Genomic DNA, 15950 nt, shown 5'->3' on the forward strand with positions numbered 1-15950 from the left:
ACATGACTTTAAAACCATTTCTTGACTAACAACAGAAATAATTTTAGAGAGTATGTTATGCACCTTTTTATGTATGTTTTGGGGTAGGGGAGACTAAACAAAGATGCTTTACCTAAAACAAAACTGTGCTACTTCTCAGGACATGGGCGATAGCTGTTTAATAGCCCTTGGTTTTCAATTGAACTGCTCCAAATTTGTAAAAGATAAGAGGAAATAATATGCTTAGCTCACTGAAAAGAGGAATTTACATAAGTAGCACATAATTATCCAAGGAAGACCTTGTCGCTGAGACTTGGGAGGGTTAATGATTATGATGATAATTAAAATGCAGAGGATTTGTAGAGCACTTATTTGCTTTCTGAAGAGCTCAGTGTACTTCCCATATATTCTTCTCATAGTTCTCTATGTGATAGCTATATAACAGGACATTTAAATATCTCAGAATAATAGACAGAAAGGTGTGACCTGTTATAACAATAAGTGATTATAAGCTTTTGGGTTTTGCCTCACCTGAAAGGCAAGACCTCCAGTGACAAAGCTTTTTGAAACATTTCAGGTCATCATAGCAGAACTGACTCTGAGGAAAGAGTGCCACCTACTGAATCAAACTGCCCAGGTTCCCACCAAGGGCTGGCCTTGCAGCTTTAGAATTGTCCTGACTTGCTTAACTGTAAGAAACAATGGGATGGCTGCACCATGCATGAAATACTTACTATCTTTGTTTCTCACCTTAGCCATTTTATTTTAACCATCCAGCATTCACATATATAAATTAACTATTTCATTCATAAACTTTTCATTTGTTTTAAAAAGTTGTATACAAAGATTGAATAAGCCTAACTCTCCTACGAAGGAAATTTTGAAAACAAATGCCTGAATATCTTTATTGTCGAAGTGACCACAAGGGGGAGCTAGCATGTAACGTCTCATGGGGCAGGAGAGTTGAGGTTTCACAATTAATTGAACCATTCATTGTATTTCTGGTTAAGTCGTGAGAGGACATAAATATGACATTTGGAATTTATGAAGCTGAAGATAAGCTTTCTCGGAATCTCATTTTGCACAATGTAATCCGACTTCCCTCTCTTAATTATATGTTACTTAATACATTAGATGTAACATATTTTTTCATGTGACAATTCTTGTTTCTGTGTGGTCTCTTTCAAGTACTCTACACACAAGTACACACACAATTTGTTTACACCATACCAAATAACCTTAAACTGTCAAATTTAAACGCAGAATTGTTAAATTAACTTTTAAATGTGTCTTCGTACTTAAAAAGCAACATCCTGAAATATGTATCATGATTCAAAAATTGACCATTGATGACTAATTTATGAGTATATCCTTCGGACTAACATACTTAAAAATGTATGTAAAATACATGAACACCAGTTGGAAATTGAGTTCATTTCTTGTGTGAATTTCAAATTAATAAATCTTTTATGTTTTTGTAGGGTTAGTAACTTTATTTTTGATGTTCAATAATAGGAACACACTTCGTATGTGTGGAGGGAGGGCACATGTATACGTATATATTATTATATCATAACATAACATATAATAGAGAATAAGAGTAAAATATATTATTTCCTAACAAATATTTTTCTAATAGCAAGATTTCATAATTTTAATAAAAATTCAAAAAAATAGCATTCAATTTAAAATACTGTTTATTTATGAAGATATTTTATATTTTTTCTTATTTTGTTGTGTGGGAGAGGTTGAGGTCTCATAAACGTTTTAAATTATAAAACATTTCCCCTGAAGCTTAACAATTATAGTTACTTTGCATTTTCATTATTATTCACATTTATCATAACAGAGAAAGATATGTTTTAGTGATTATCTGACTAGTGGCATCAATGTGTCATTCCTTAAAAGAGAACGCTTTGGTTAAAAGTCAGCAATTGGCCAATTGCTGTGTGTTAGAGGGAAGCCACAAACATCTCTAAAAGGCAATGGGAATTAGGAGAAGTAGCCGTTAATGAAATACTGTTATTCATTTTAGGGTTTAAATGTGATACTGAAACTTTTGAAACTTATTATATGTACAACAGTTCAATCATTAAAATTATTTTTGAAGATTTTCTATAAACAAATAAAAATGAGATCATGATAAAAGTGATGGAGAAGGAAATAGTAGAGAGGATATTTTTCATTCATATAAACAGTGGTTGTGTTGAAAACATCAGCATTAAAATTTCTTTTCAGAACTGTATTTTCTTGAACTCAAGAATACAGCAAACAGGACAAGTTTTTGAAAATGTTAAGTGCTGCCTTTATGGCTGCCTGCACAAATTCTCAGAACTATAGCTACAACTAGTAAGTAATGAAATACAAAGAGTCAGAGACAAAATTAAATAACTTAAATAACATGAGATTTCCTTAAAAAGTATCCTTAAGATTATTTATTAATAATATTAAATTATTGATTTAATATAGAAGCATTAATCAGCCTTTATTCATCTATAAAATAGACCATAATGCCTCTGTTCGAAGCTATTCTAACATAACAATCCATTTATTTTAAAACTCACTAAGACCAGCATATCTTGTTAATTAAACGATTTTATATTTATAGTATAAGTCTTTTTCCAAGTGCTTTTTCTCAGTAAGTGTGCACACACATCATATGTTGATTAAATCCATGAAATCTTTGGATGTTCAATATATGTTTAGTAAAGAAAGAATAATACAGTTTTGGTTTAAGGTTGAGACTACCATCTGTAATTATAAATTATGATTATCAACCAATCTCTTCTTGAGAAATTTGAGATTGTAGGTACTGTTCGTTTTGCATAATACTACATTCTTCTAGATTCTTCAACCCCAGTACGTATGTTCATAGCCTACTATGGTATAAAATCCAACAGAATCTTTGAACTATTTAACCATATGTATATTGATTTTTAAAATGAGCTTAATATAAGCATAGCTAAGAGTAAATACTTAATAACTATCTACCAAGCAAAAATATTGGGGATTAAAAATAAAACTTATGAGATGGAAAAAGCAAATAGTAGTGATTATAGTTTAAAAAATTGTGTCTGGTTAAGAGGAAGCAAAAGAATTGAAAATATCAGTTGATTCAATTTCCTTTAAAAATAAAGTAGGGATGAGACATAAGGATAAACATTAATTAGTTTGGGTACATGTCAGTATTTAATAACTGAACTCAATACTACAACTTAAATAAAATGTAAGTAAGATATCTGGTAAATTTTCATTTTACTCCCTTTCACAGATGCCCTGTGGCATGGTAGTTCTCTTTCTATACACTAGGGGGAAGTGTGACATAGTTACTCTGGGAGGGTGGTAGGCAAACTGTCTGTGGGGATGTATTTCCTATCACTGGTTTCTCCTTAGACACTGTGTTTTCTTCCCTCATTTGTGTAGCAGCATTTCTAATGAATTAAGGCTAATCAATAAGCCATATTACTCTTTCCCTGAAATGTTTTCATTCTCTTGTTTTTGCCTCATTGTGAACCTCAAGTAAAGATATTTTATGAATTTCCTTGAATTAGTATATGATGCAAAATAGCCATAGATTTGTCATATTAAAAAAAAGTAATGATTAACAAGTGAGTGTGTAATTACTACTCTTTATTTAAGTTAACTGCTGCTTTTAAAGCATCAAAGCCTTAGCTGCCAAGATACATGTTTTGGGACAGAGGTACAAAGCCCAAAGAGATGTAAAGGTGAAGTTCCACAAAGCAGCATGGTTAGATACCCACTCAGCAAAACAACCCAGATTTCTACAAAGCTTTAGCTTCCCTAGCAAAAGCACATGCACAAGCTACCTATTTAGAAAATACAAAGACACTTTAGGATTTGAAGGTCTGGCTGTAAATAGCTCCTCTTCAAATTATTAAACTGTTAAAGATCATCTCTTTAAGGGAGTGATGAATTTTGGATTCAGATTAGATTATAAACTCAGACTATAGGTTATTTCATTGAATCCTCCAGGAAATAAATAGCTCCTTTACTTGAATCTTGAAGCAATTATCCCAACAACAATCATCAGAACTTTCTGTAATTGTCTGGATTTGATTTTCTTTGAATCCTGAATGATTCATGTAACAGACTTGTACGTTAGTCATTCACAATTTATAAATGGCAACTTAACTTTAGTATTTATGAATTGCGATCGATACTCTAGCAATCAAAACACTCACCTTTTCTATTTCAATACTTCAATTTTCTTTTTCCTTCTTAACTCTTTCCCAGAACCACAGGATCGCGAGCAAACCAGTCTTCACTTGTGGATATTTATGTTAATAGTTTGGGAAGAAAGAACCTCTGAGATTGGAAACTGAAGTTGATGAAGTAAATGAATCAGGAGCCTCTGTGTATGGGTGTGTGTGTGTGTGTGTGTGTGTGTGTGTGTGTGTGCGATGGTGGTAGTGGTGGTGGTAGTGTTACTAAACATGAATCTTAACGGATCTCCCACTGATCTGTCTTATGGTTCAGCTTTCACGCATTGGAGCTTTAGCAAATGTGGTTATCAACATTTATTTTGTATTGAGATGAAATTCAGATTGCCATATAGAACTTCAATAACAAGATGGAGTAGAGTAACAAAACAGGGAAAGTATTGGGGGGGGGAGAGTAAAATGTCCCCTTTACTTTAAATCTGGACTGAGCTGCAGGAGACAGAAAAAGGTAGAGTCCTAAGTGTTATTTAGTCAGACTTAAGCTTTAACAAAGTACAAAGCTTGAATTGACAGTGAGCCTTTCTCCTTAAAGGAGAGGAGTTTTTTCCTCTGGGGAGACACGGCCTCTCTTTCACTGGGCTTTTGCTTTTCTTCTGAAACACTTTCATAATCAAGTTACTTTCCTTGCATGGGTGCCTGGGGACAGCTGATTTTTTCTCTGAGGATAAAGAAAGTTACATATTGATTGCTGTTGCTCCCCGTGTGTTTGCACCAGCTCCTGCAGAAGCGGGAGCGCGAGCGCCCTCGCATTCACACACACTCGCTTAAGTACACCTCACACACCCCAGAAACACGCATACACACACACACACACACACACACACACACACACACACTTACACCACACACACACACACACACACACACACACACACCCCTCTGCACTTGCAATCAGAAGGATCCACACGCAGTCAGATCTGCACCTCTTGGCATAGGTGTGTGTTTGGTACCGGTGTGTGTGTGTGTGTGTGTGTGTGTGTGTGTGTGTACAGAAACCCATCAGGAAGACCGCAGCTACCTTATTCTGCAAGCACGCTGCGATTCCGGTTCCTGTGTACATGGAAAAAAAAAACAATAAATAAATAAATAAATAAAATAAATAAATAAATCGCTGTCAAACTTTTTTTCTTTTAATTCGCCTTTTCCTAAAGGAAGACGGTGGAAGAGCTTCTCTCAGTAGTTAAGGACTCGGGAGACCCGGCGGCGAGGCCCTGGGCGCCGCTGCCCAGACCGAGCGCTGGGCTCGGGTAGCCCAGCTGGTCTCCCATCTAACTGATCTAATCAATGACTCTGAAGAGCTGGGGCCCCTGGCTCCGCCCCCGCCTGTCTCTTCTCCGCCTTCTATTGGGCGTGGGCCGAGGAGGCAGGGCCTTGTTCCTCACGCTGATTGGCTGGCAGGGAATCAGTATCAATGTTTAAGCGGCGGCGTGAGGTGAATAGAGTCAGTCAGCAAGAGGCGCTGGGGAGAGAGCTGGGACTGCGAGCCCGGCGGATGCGGCAGCGGCGGAGGGCGGCTGGGGAGAAGCTACTCCAACTGTTGAATTTTCACCTTTCATTTCCTCCGATGCCTTGCTTGCGGAAATGGATTTATTTGCTTTGAAACCCGCACGTCTTTCGCAGGCTATGAGCTGATCCTGACAGGCACCAGATTAAACGAGACCACCCGTGACAGAAAAGGAGGAAAAAAAAAAAAAGAAAAAAAAAAAAACAAAAACGAAAGCCCTCCACAACGGACTGCACAATTAACTATGCACACGGTGCTGGACTTTGTGAATAGAGAACATTGAGAGGAAAACCGTGAACTATGATGCGGGGCTAAGCTGTGAACAGTCCCTGGAATCCTGATTTTTTTTTCTTTTTTTTTTCCCCCCCAAGACTCTGAAAGATTTGGGGGTTCCTCACGCCTAACCAAAAGGAAAGGTTTTTTTTTGTTTTTTTTTTTTTGTTTTGTTTTTTTTAATAAATAAGTAAATACACCTAGCAAAACAGACGTCTTGTTTTCCAGAGCCTCGGACCCCGGCAGAAAGAGGTAGAGTAAAAGTGCTGCTGGATTCAGCTACACCTCCCTCCTTCCCTCCCTCCCTTCTCTCTCGCTTTTTTTTTTTTTTTTCTTTTCCTCCAAAACGTGGATCTGGCTTTTCTTTCCGTAGAGTGAGTCAGAGAAAGCGGGAGGAAGAAGCCGCAACTAATGTCTGTGAAGGGAGGACCATGAGGCGAGAGTGAATACGATTCGTTCCACTGCTTGTGACTCATCGGGCAGATCGCAACACCTGCATTTCTGGATGTGTCATTCCCGTGCGTCGAGGCGCCTCGAGAACCCGAGATGATGTGTAGACAGACCCGTGCCTAACATCCCCTCGGAGAGAGGGAGCTCTCGGGGGAGGCGGTGGGCGCCCCTGGCTGGACCGCCGCGGCCGCAGCGCCTCGCCCCCTCCCTGCCCTCCTCGAGCCGCCCAGAGAGACTGTGAGAGCGAGACTGCAGAACGCATCACGCCAAACCTTGATGTGGCTCTTTCATCCAGCCCACTCCTACTATTAAAAAAAAAAAAAAAAAAAAAAAAAAAATTGACGGGAAGAAAAAAAAAAAAAAAAAACCCGCACTTTATTCGCTTCGAATATCCACCACTTTTATTCCTCGCCAAGGTTTTCCTTTCTAGATGAAGAGGACTGGGAGGCAGGGCCATTGGAAGGAGATGCTGAATAGAAAGAAAAGAGAGGCACTTGACAGCCCAGCCCTGTGAATGCAGAGACTGTTTCCCTTCTAGCGAGAGAGACAGGGAGAGTGTGTGTGCGAGCCCTGGGAGGGTGGCTCCCCCTTCCTTTTTATTCCGCCTCCCCCTCCCCCTCCAGATCGGCACATCCAACCATGAGTTGCCTGTTGATTTCCTCTCGCCTGGGAAGAAAAGCAAACTGGAATTAAACTGCATCGAGACAAGTCCTCGCTCTCGGGGAGAGAATGGGATGGTAGCGGCGGCTCCTGGCTCGGCGTAGAGAAACCACAGAGTGTGTGTTCCACGAACAGAGGCGGAGATAGAGCTATATATCCGCCCCCCACCCCCCTCCCAACAGACTCACACCGCAAACGCCGATCAGGCTGTGGCTTTCCGGGGAGAGCCTTTTCCGAGGAAGAGAGGGAGGAGCGTGGTGGAGGGAGGAAACTACAAATCGGGACACTAGTTCTTTGCGCTGCATTTCCTCCCCTCCCTTTGGCTGCTCGGAAAGGAGACAGAGAGAGAGAGAGAGAGAGAGAGAGAGAGAGAGAGAATACGCTTGGCTGGGAGATGCAGTCCGCCGCCGCCTCTGCCTCCGCCAGCAATGCAAGATTAGATCTCTAAATGCAGCAAAACACTGCCTGAAAACCCAACAGCCCGCGAAGCCAGCAGACATTTCACAGGGCTCCGGCGAAGCTTCAAAATCTATCTGACTCTGTCTCCGTGGCTCCGCGTCCCCACCAGTTTCATCACAGGAGACGAGAAACAAGTAAGGATTTCACTTTCCCATCTGCCTGAAGACACACCTCCCCGCGTCCTCCCCCACCCGAGGTGAAGAGTATTCCGGCGGCTGCCGCGGGAGTGGATTTGCAGCGCCCTGGCGGGAGCCAGCAAAAGCTAGGGATTCTCGACCACCCCTTCTAAACGCGATTTCCGTCTTATCGCCGGCCTCATCGCTCAACTTCGAGTGGCCCCAAGTCCCGGCGGAACAGACAAAGCCCCGGGCTCGCCCCCCAGCCGCAGGGAGCCGCCGCCTTGCTCCGCGCCCCTGCAGCTTGGCTGCGCCGCCGCTTCTCGCCCGGTGCGGATGCTGTAGATCAACAGGTTCGGGGAACTTGAACGGAATAAGGAGACCGCCCGGTGCCGCAGCCCCGGAGCAGAGGGAAGGAAGGACCCACAGACTTGTGGCTCGTGTCGCGCGCGCACGCCGCGCCGGAGCCCCAGGCTGGCGCGCACCCACTCGCTCGCCCCTCCAGTTCGGCTGCTCCTGCCCCCACCCCACCGGTCTGGGATGTACCTTTCCATCTGTTGCTGTTTCCTCCTGTGGGCCCCTGCCCTGACGCTCAAAAACCTCAACTACTCGGTGCCGGAGGAGCAAGGGGCCGGCACGGTGATCGGCAACATCGGCAAGGATGCTCGACTGCAGCCAGGGCTTCCGCCCGCAGAGCGCGGCGGCGGCGGCGGCGGCGGCGGCGGCGGCGGCGGCGGGCGAAGCAAGTCGGGTAGCTACCGGGTGCTGGAGAACTCAGCGCCGCACCTGCTGGACGTGGACGCTGACAGCGGGCTCCTCTACACCAAGCAGCGCATCGACCGTGAGTCCCTGTGCCGCCACAATGCCAAGTGCCAGCTGTCCCTCGAGGTGTTCGCCAACGACAAGGAGATCTGCATGATCAAGGTGGAGATCCAGGACATCAACGACAATGCCCCCTCCTTCCCCTCGGACCAGATCGAGATGGACATCTCGGAGAACGCTGCCCCCGGCACCCGCTTCCCTCTCACCAGTGCACATGACCCCGACGCCGGCGAGAACGGGCTCCGCACCTATCTGCTCACGCGCGACGACCACGGGCTCTTCGCGCTGGACGTCAAGTCCCGCGGCGACGGTACCAAGTTCCCTGAGCTGGTTATCCAGAAGGCGCTGGACCGCGAGCAGCAGAACCACCACACGCTTGTGCTGACCGCCCTGGACGGCGGCGAGCCGCCGAGATCCGCCACCGTGCAAATCAACGTGAAGGTGATCGACTCTAACGACAACAGCCCGGTCTTCGAGGCGCCTTCCTACCTGGTGGAGCTGCCAGAGAATGCCCCGCTGGGCACCGTGGTCATTGATCTGAACGCCACCGACGCCGACGAGGGTCCCAATGGCGAAGTGCTCTACTCCTTCAGCAGCTATGTGCCTGACCGCGTGAGAGAGCTTTTCTCCATCGATCCTAAGACCGGCCTGATCCGTGTCAAGGGCAACCTGGACTATGAGGAGAATGGGATGCTGGAGATCGACGTGCAGGCCCGAGACTTGGGGCCCAACCCCATCCCAGCCCACTGCAAGGTCACTGTCAAGCTCATCGACCGCAACGACAACGCGCCGTCCATCGGTTTCGTCTCCGTGCGCCAGGGGGCGCTGAGCGAGGCCGCCCCGCCCGGCACCGTCATCGCCCTAGTGCGGGTCACTGACCGGGACTCGGGCAAGAACGGGCAGCTGCAGTGCAGGGTACTGGGCGGAGGCGGGACGGGCGGCGGCGGCGGCCTGGGCGGGCCCGGAGGTTCGGTGCCCTTCAAGCTTGAGGAGAACTACGACAACTTCTACACGGTGGTGACCGACCGCCCGCTGGACCGCGAGACACAGGACGAGTACAACGTGACAATCGTGGCGCGGGACGGGGGCTCGCCTCCACTCAACTCCACCAAGTCGTTTGCTGTCAAGATTCTGGACGAGAACGACAACCCTCCTCGTTTCACCAAGGGACTGTATGTGCTGCAGGTGCACGAAAACAACATCCCAGGAGAGTACCTGGGCTCAGTGCTTGCGCAGGACCCCGACCTGGGCCAAAACGGCACAGTGTCCTACTCCATCCTGCCCTCGCACATCGGCGACGTGTCCATCTACACGTATGTGTCTGTGAACCCCACCAACGGGGCCATCTACGCCCTGCGCTCTTTTAACTACGAGCAGACCAAGGCTTTTGAGTTCAAGGTGCTCGCGAAGGACTCGGGGGCGCCCGCGCACTTGGAGAGCAACGCAACGGTGAGGGTGACCGTGCTAGACGTGAACGACAACGCGCCGGTGATCGTGCTGCCCACGCTGCAGAACGACACCGCTGAGCTGCAGGTGCCGCGCAATGCCGGCCTGGGCTACCTGGTGAGCACCGTGCGCGCCCTTGACAGCGACTTCGGCGAGAGTGGGCGCCTCACCTACGAGATCGTAGATGGTAACGACGACCACCTGTTTGAAATCGATCCCTCCAGCGGCGAGATCCGCACGCTGCACCCCTTCTGGGAGGACGTGACGCCAGTGGTGGAGCTGGTAGTGAAGGTGACGGACCACGGGAAGCCCACCCTGTCCGCGGTGGCCAAGCTTATCATCCGCTCGGTGAGCGGCTCCTTGCCCGAAGGGGTTCCTCGGGTCAACGGCGAGCAGCACCACTGGGACATGTCGCTGCCGCTCATCGTGACTCTGAGCACTATCTCCATCATTCTCCTAGCGGCCATGATCACCATTGCCGTCAAGTGCAAGCGCGAGAACAAGGAGATTCGCACTTACAACTGCCGTATCGCCGAGTACAGCCACCCGCAGCTGGGCGGGGGCAAGGGCAAGAAGAAAAAGATCAACAAAAATGATATCATGCTGGTGCAGAGCGAGGTGGAAGAGAGGAACGCCATGAACGTCATGAACGTGGTGAGCAGCCCCTCCCTGGCCACCTCCCCTATGTACTTCGACTACCAGACCCGCCTGCCCCTCAGCTCGCCCCGGTCGGAGGTGATGTATCTCAAACCGGCCTCCAACAACCTGACTGTTCCTCAGGGGCACGCGGGCTGCCACACCAGCTTCACGGGACAAGGAACTAATGCAAGCGAGACCCCTGCCACTCGGATGTCCATAATTCAGGTAAGAGGCTGTTAGCATAACTCGGACTTGACTTTATTGCTGATTTTGGAGCTGTCCTGAAACCTTTGGAACAGGACAAGCCGCACTGCCAGCAGCAGTGAGGGGGAAATTTTTAAATGAAGATGCTTCCCGCTTTTGCCACTCCGTGCAAGACATACCCTATACATAACCCCTCCCATGTTCATAGTTTAAAATCTCAAAGATGTGAATGTCTTACTTCGGTTGTATTTTAAAGATTATTTTTATAGCTTTAAAAATGTTAGCAGTGTTCAGGATTTAGAGTTTATTTTTTATTCGCTGCTCTACATTTCTCTCAGTAACAAAGGATTCCTAGAGTAAAAAAACCCTGTTTTAGTTAAATTTGCTTTTGAATTCTATTTAAAAATCGGACACCAACAATGAGAGAAATGTACGCTGCAGTATTCAGAAGTTAACTTCTTCTTCAAGTACAAAATAGCAACCGCTCAGAATTCCAGAGCCTGAATCTGAGCTAAGTTTTCACTCCCCCCCCCCCAAAAGTCAGTTTTACATATTAACAAGTGTTTTAAAGAACATGAGTCATACTTTTTTCTTCAGCGGAAACTGCAGCATAACACCTTAGTGTGCTTTAAACTTTTAATATGCCAATTTTGCTCTGAAGCTCTTTCAAAAATTTGGGTTGAGGTAGGCTCTGCATCATGACCAGTAACTGTCGATGAAAAGTTTATAATTATTTTGTCCTGGAGTTTTCCCGATCTATTTCATTGAGAAAGCAACAGAGTATACCCAAGAGTCACAGACTCATTTTACATGGTTGAAAACAGGAGGCAAAGTTGGCATTAAAGGCACTTGATGCACCAAAAATGCATGTAGTCTGCATACTGTGTATTTTCAGTATTTTTAAGTGATCTTTAATATATTTTAGATTGTATAATCCAAAGTTACTGATGTATTTTTTCAAAACCCTAAATGACGGACCCATCATAGATTCTAACAATAGCAGGTAACTGTACTTTGCCTAACTTCTTTTATCAACTATTAAGTTGTGTCACAGGAAAAACTTAATTCTTGCTTATTATAAACGCATGTTGCCACAAATTACTCTGGATGGGCACTACTTGAAACTCTAAATTGAGTTTAACTAAAAGTGACACTTTGGGAGGAAGATTAGTTTGGGGCAAATGAAGTTAATTTGTTCATAATTTTATGCTTTGAAAAGCAAATACCCTTTAATGACACTTGACTCAGTAATGTTTTTATTACTAAAATGAATAGTAAAATATCACAACCTTATCTTTTCTAACATAAGTGTGACAAATGCTAAAAGTTGGCAAAACATATTTTCTTATGATAGTTAATGTCCTTGTAAAGCAGACTCTTGTAATCGATGCTACTGAATACTAAAGTATTGATTGTAGTATTAAATCCCACTTTTTACAGTGTCTACTATATTACCATTTATTATGATTTTTTGATGTCTATATAAGACTGAACGAAAAATATCCCCCTTGAAAAATATTGTGGTTTCTATGAAAGTCTCCCGTGACTGTGTAAAACTTATTTATGATAATCTCCTTAGGGAGGTATGTTAAAATACATATTCATACATCCTCTGCAATCATTTTATGTATACATACGTTATATACCTTTCTTATATTCTTATCATTGACAATTATAAAGTTATCACAGAGGGTTAATGCTTAATCTTCCATTCCAAGTGCTGGTAGTTGAATTCTTATTTAGGTTCCAGTAACAATGAAGTTGGTACAGTAGAATTATCAGCAAGCCTGATTCCTTGGTCACATTAGTGAGAAACGAATTTGGATGGAAGTATCCAGAAGGTTTTGAAGAACAGGGGTGCCTATACTGTATTTACACCATGCTGTTCTTTAAGATGTTCATTGCTTGAGGAATGGATGATGGTGATGATTCCTCCTAGCAGTAAAACTTAAGCCAAAGAAAATCTCGTACATGCAGGGAAAGAGACAGATAATTTAAAAGTAAAACAAAGGGCACACTTCTTGCCATTCCCTTTTTCTAGAATTTTAATCCATGCCATGAAAACACAGAAAAAGTTTCAGTTTTAAGTTCTTGACATTTTTTTCCAAGGTGACTCGATTTCCCATATTGTTTCCGCCCTAGAAATATCCTTGCTATAAACTGTTAAAACAGGCAGTCTCTCTTTCTCTTTTTTTTCTGCTGAGTTTTTGCAGTCTTATAAAGAACACTTTGTAAGTTCCTAATATGTTAACTTCCTCCTAAATATATCAGGCTTTCCTCAATGCCTATTATAGAGAACAGAGTAAATTAACTATAGTGACCCTCCTTTTTCTTCTTTCTTTTTAAACTAGTGCACTGCAAACACTTTGTGCTGAAGTGACATGCTTAAATTGAAGTGTTCAGGTATCCATAATCTTGTTTCAGAGTGTATTTATTAGTGTGTGCATTTAACACAGCCTGCTAAGGAAGCACACTGCTAATCTCACGCGTATTTCTGAAGGTAGTATTTTAATCCACAGAGTGCACTTGGACGAACAGCTGCTAGGTCTCGTTTACCTTTACTTCCCAGCAATTTCGTGCTGTTTAGAAGGCACGCCGGGTATTTTCATTGATGGAATGACAGTATTTTGTAATTGTTTTGCAATACACTGGTAAAGATGGGTGTTATGAAATTTAAAAATTTCAAGATGTAAAAGTCTCATATTACAGCTTAAATTAAGATTCATTTAAGTATCGAATGATATTGTGTGAGTCTCAGGGTCTAAAATTTTAAGGATGAGATCTGTAGGTTCTTGAGCATGAGAGCATTTTTATTAAAAATGAATGCAAAACAATCCAGTAAGCTGGTTACACATGTAACCATATGTAGAAACAGTGGTTTGTGAAAAGGGGTTTTATTTCAGGTTTTCTCCAAGTTTTTCAGGTGAAGCAAAGTCAGCCTGTGAAGTTTTAAATAACAGACTAGAGATTAAAATAGCCTCAATAATGTGAATCATAATACAACATTCTTGTAATGAAATATTTTACTCATTTTAAAGCTATAACACAGATTTCGAAAAACAGCACAGATTTTGTGGGAGGTAAGGCAAATAGATTGTTATACAAATTTATAAATGTGCTTTTCATAGGAGTAATTTCCATGTGAATTATTTCATATGTTAATATGAGAATCTAAAATCAAGTAGAGATCATTGCTAATTGTCACGAGTAACTACATATCGAGGCTTATCAAGAATTATTTGTTCAGTCTCAGGGTAACTTCTCAACAGGTGTTTTCAAAGAAGGCCTGGCTGAGAAGAGACTGGGGATTTCTTCACTATTGGGAGAATTTCCAGTTTTGTTTGAACATCTGTGTTTTCAGATTTTCTATGGCACTACTGAAAGCATTTCAATATGATCTCAAAGAAAATATATTGAGCCAGCAGAATAAGATCTACTAAAATGCATTTTAAAAAATAATACATTCTACATTCTCACGTGGTGTTTTACAGTTCAATTTCAAAAGATTCACATTAGGATTGACCTTAGGCTCTTTGTGCTAGAAAGAGAAAATCCTTTTGATATATATGCATGGCCTTTTCAATAAAAAGGAATTAAACACATGGTGAATATAGTCAATCCAAATATACAAAAATGAGATTGCAGCATCCAGGACTAAAGTAGCAAAGCATAGACAATAAACTCAGTATTTTAGAATGAAAAGGTGAAAGAAAAAGTATATCTTTACTAGCAACATTATCCGTTGTCTGCCTTTAGTCCCACTTCTCTAATACAAGAGATTCTTGACTATAGGAACTCCAATGAGCTCCCAAGACCATGATCCTAAAATTTCATATTCTAGTATGTCAGTGATTTCAATAACAAACATGAAAAGTGTGAGCAATTTCTTTCTTCATTTAAAATTCTGAGGATATTTGTCCACAGTGTTGTTCTAAGAGGACACAGTTTGATTAGTTACATGCATTCATTTCCATAAACATTATATACATCTCTATTTATAAGGGTAATGGTGGGCTGGATAGGAAGGGGATGTCTCTGTCCTACTGCATGTCTCCAAGAGTATCTTGTCCACTTGTGTTTCTTTTTGTAATTTATAGATAATAGCTTTAAATTTCTACTTTAAATTAACATGAGTACACAATCATGAAACATTTTTTCTATGCTACCATATATTAAAATAGTATAAAGTACAAAAATACTTGATTAAGAAAATCAGCCATCAAGGTGATTTGAGTTTCTTTGCAGAAGAGTTTAGAATTCAAATTATTTTTATCATTTTTAATATATTGTTAGTTTTCATGTAAGTTTTGTGTGCACCCATGAAAATCTCAGCTCCATTGTAAATTTGAGTACATTTCTTTATTTTATAATAAATGAAAACACAAAAGTTTTTTAACTATATGAGCTAGGAACCTGATAATCTTAGTTTTACTATTGGTTGATATAACTACTCATGAGTAATAACTTCTTCATCCATTAGTTTTTAGTTTTCAATAAAATCTCCAAAATTCCAGCCAGGTAAAATACTTCATCATTTTTACACTGAGATGATTATTCTTCAGTCTTTTTAAAATGTAGGAGTAAGATAATTGAGTGTATGAGTGAGTTTATAATTTTACTTAAGTTCTGTGAGTGAGTTTTATAATTTCAATAAATATTATCATATTCAAGCCTACATGGAAGATTTTGGAATTTTATTCTTGGCATCTTAATATTATTTAAGGCTGTGTGTGATCATGCAAGTTATCAGAGCATAAAAGAGTATGTCCTAAAATTCCAATCTCAATTGCTTGATCATATTTTTTAGTCACACACAAAAAAATTTCCAGTTTTTAAAACATTGTCACCTATGACTACACTGTTCAAGCCACATAAAAAAATTAAAATAAATAAATGCAAAGGTAATTTCTAGAAACTTTTCTTAATAAAGTTGAAGTTATACATTATTCGCTTTTTACAGTGCATATAGATGTATATATGTGGTTAAAATAAATTAGTTACCCTTTAAATAATCTCAAGTATCTCTCCTAAGGGACTTAAGAAATATACATATTTTAAAATAAAAAAAAAACTTTGAAAATCTCCAAATAATTATTTAATACTATTTACAAATATAATATTTATATTTTCTTATGTTTCACTACCACTGTCAGCTTT

The 15950-nt window shown here is 41.9% G+C and overlaps 1 protein-coding gene across 4 annotated transcripts in view; it reads left to right on the forward strand.

Moving 5' to 3' along the window:
* The first annotated feature begins 5689 nt into the window (after positions 1–5689).
* PCDH17 (protocadherin 17) overlaps positions 5690–15950 on the forward strand; it is a 100679-nt gene continuing 90418 nt past the window's right edge. For all 4 annotated transcript variants that reach the window (XM_047872401.1, XM_047872411.1, XM_047872429.1 and 1 more), the window contains exon 1: positions 5690–10814. In XM_047872401.1, the coding sequence (XP_047728357.1) occupies positions 8223–10814 (2592 nt within the window). In that variant the 5' untranslated portion in view covers positions 5690–8222. The remainder of the gene's footprint in view (positions 10815–15950) is intronic.

The sequence above is a fragment of the Prionailurus viverrinus genome, chromosome A1 (assembly GCF_022837055.1).
Source record: "Prionailurus viverrinus isolate Anna chromosome A1, UM_Priviv_1.0, whole genome shotgun sequence".
Lineage (NCBI taxonomy): Eukaryota > Metazoa > Chordata > Mammalia > Carnivora > Felidae > Prionailurus > Prionailurus viverrinus.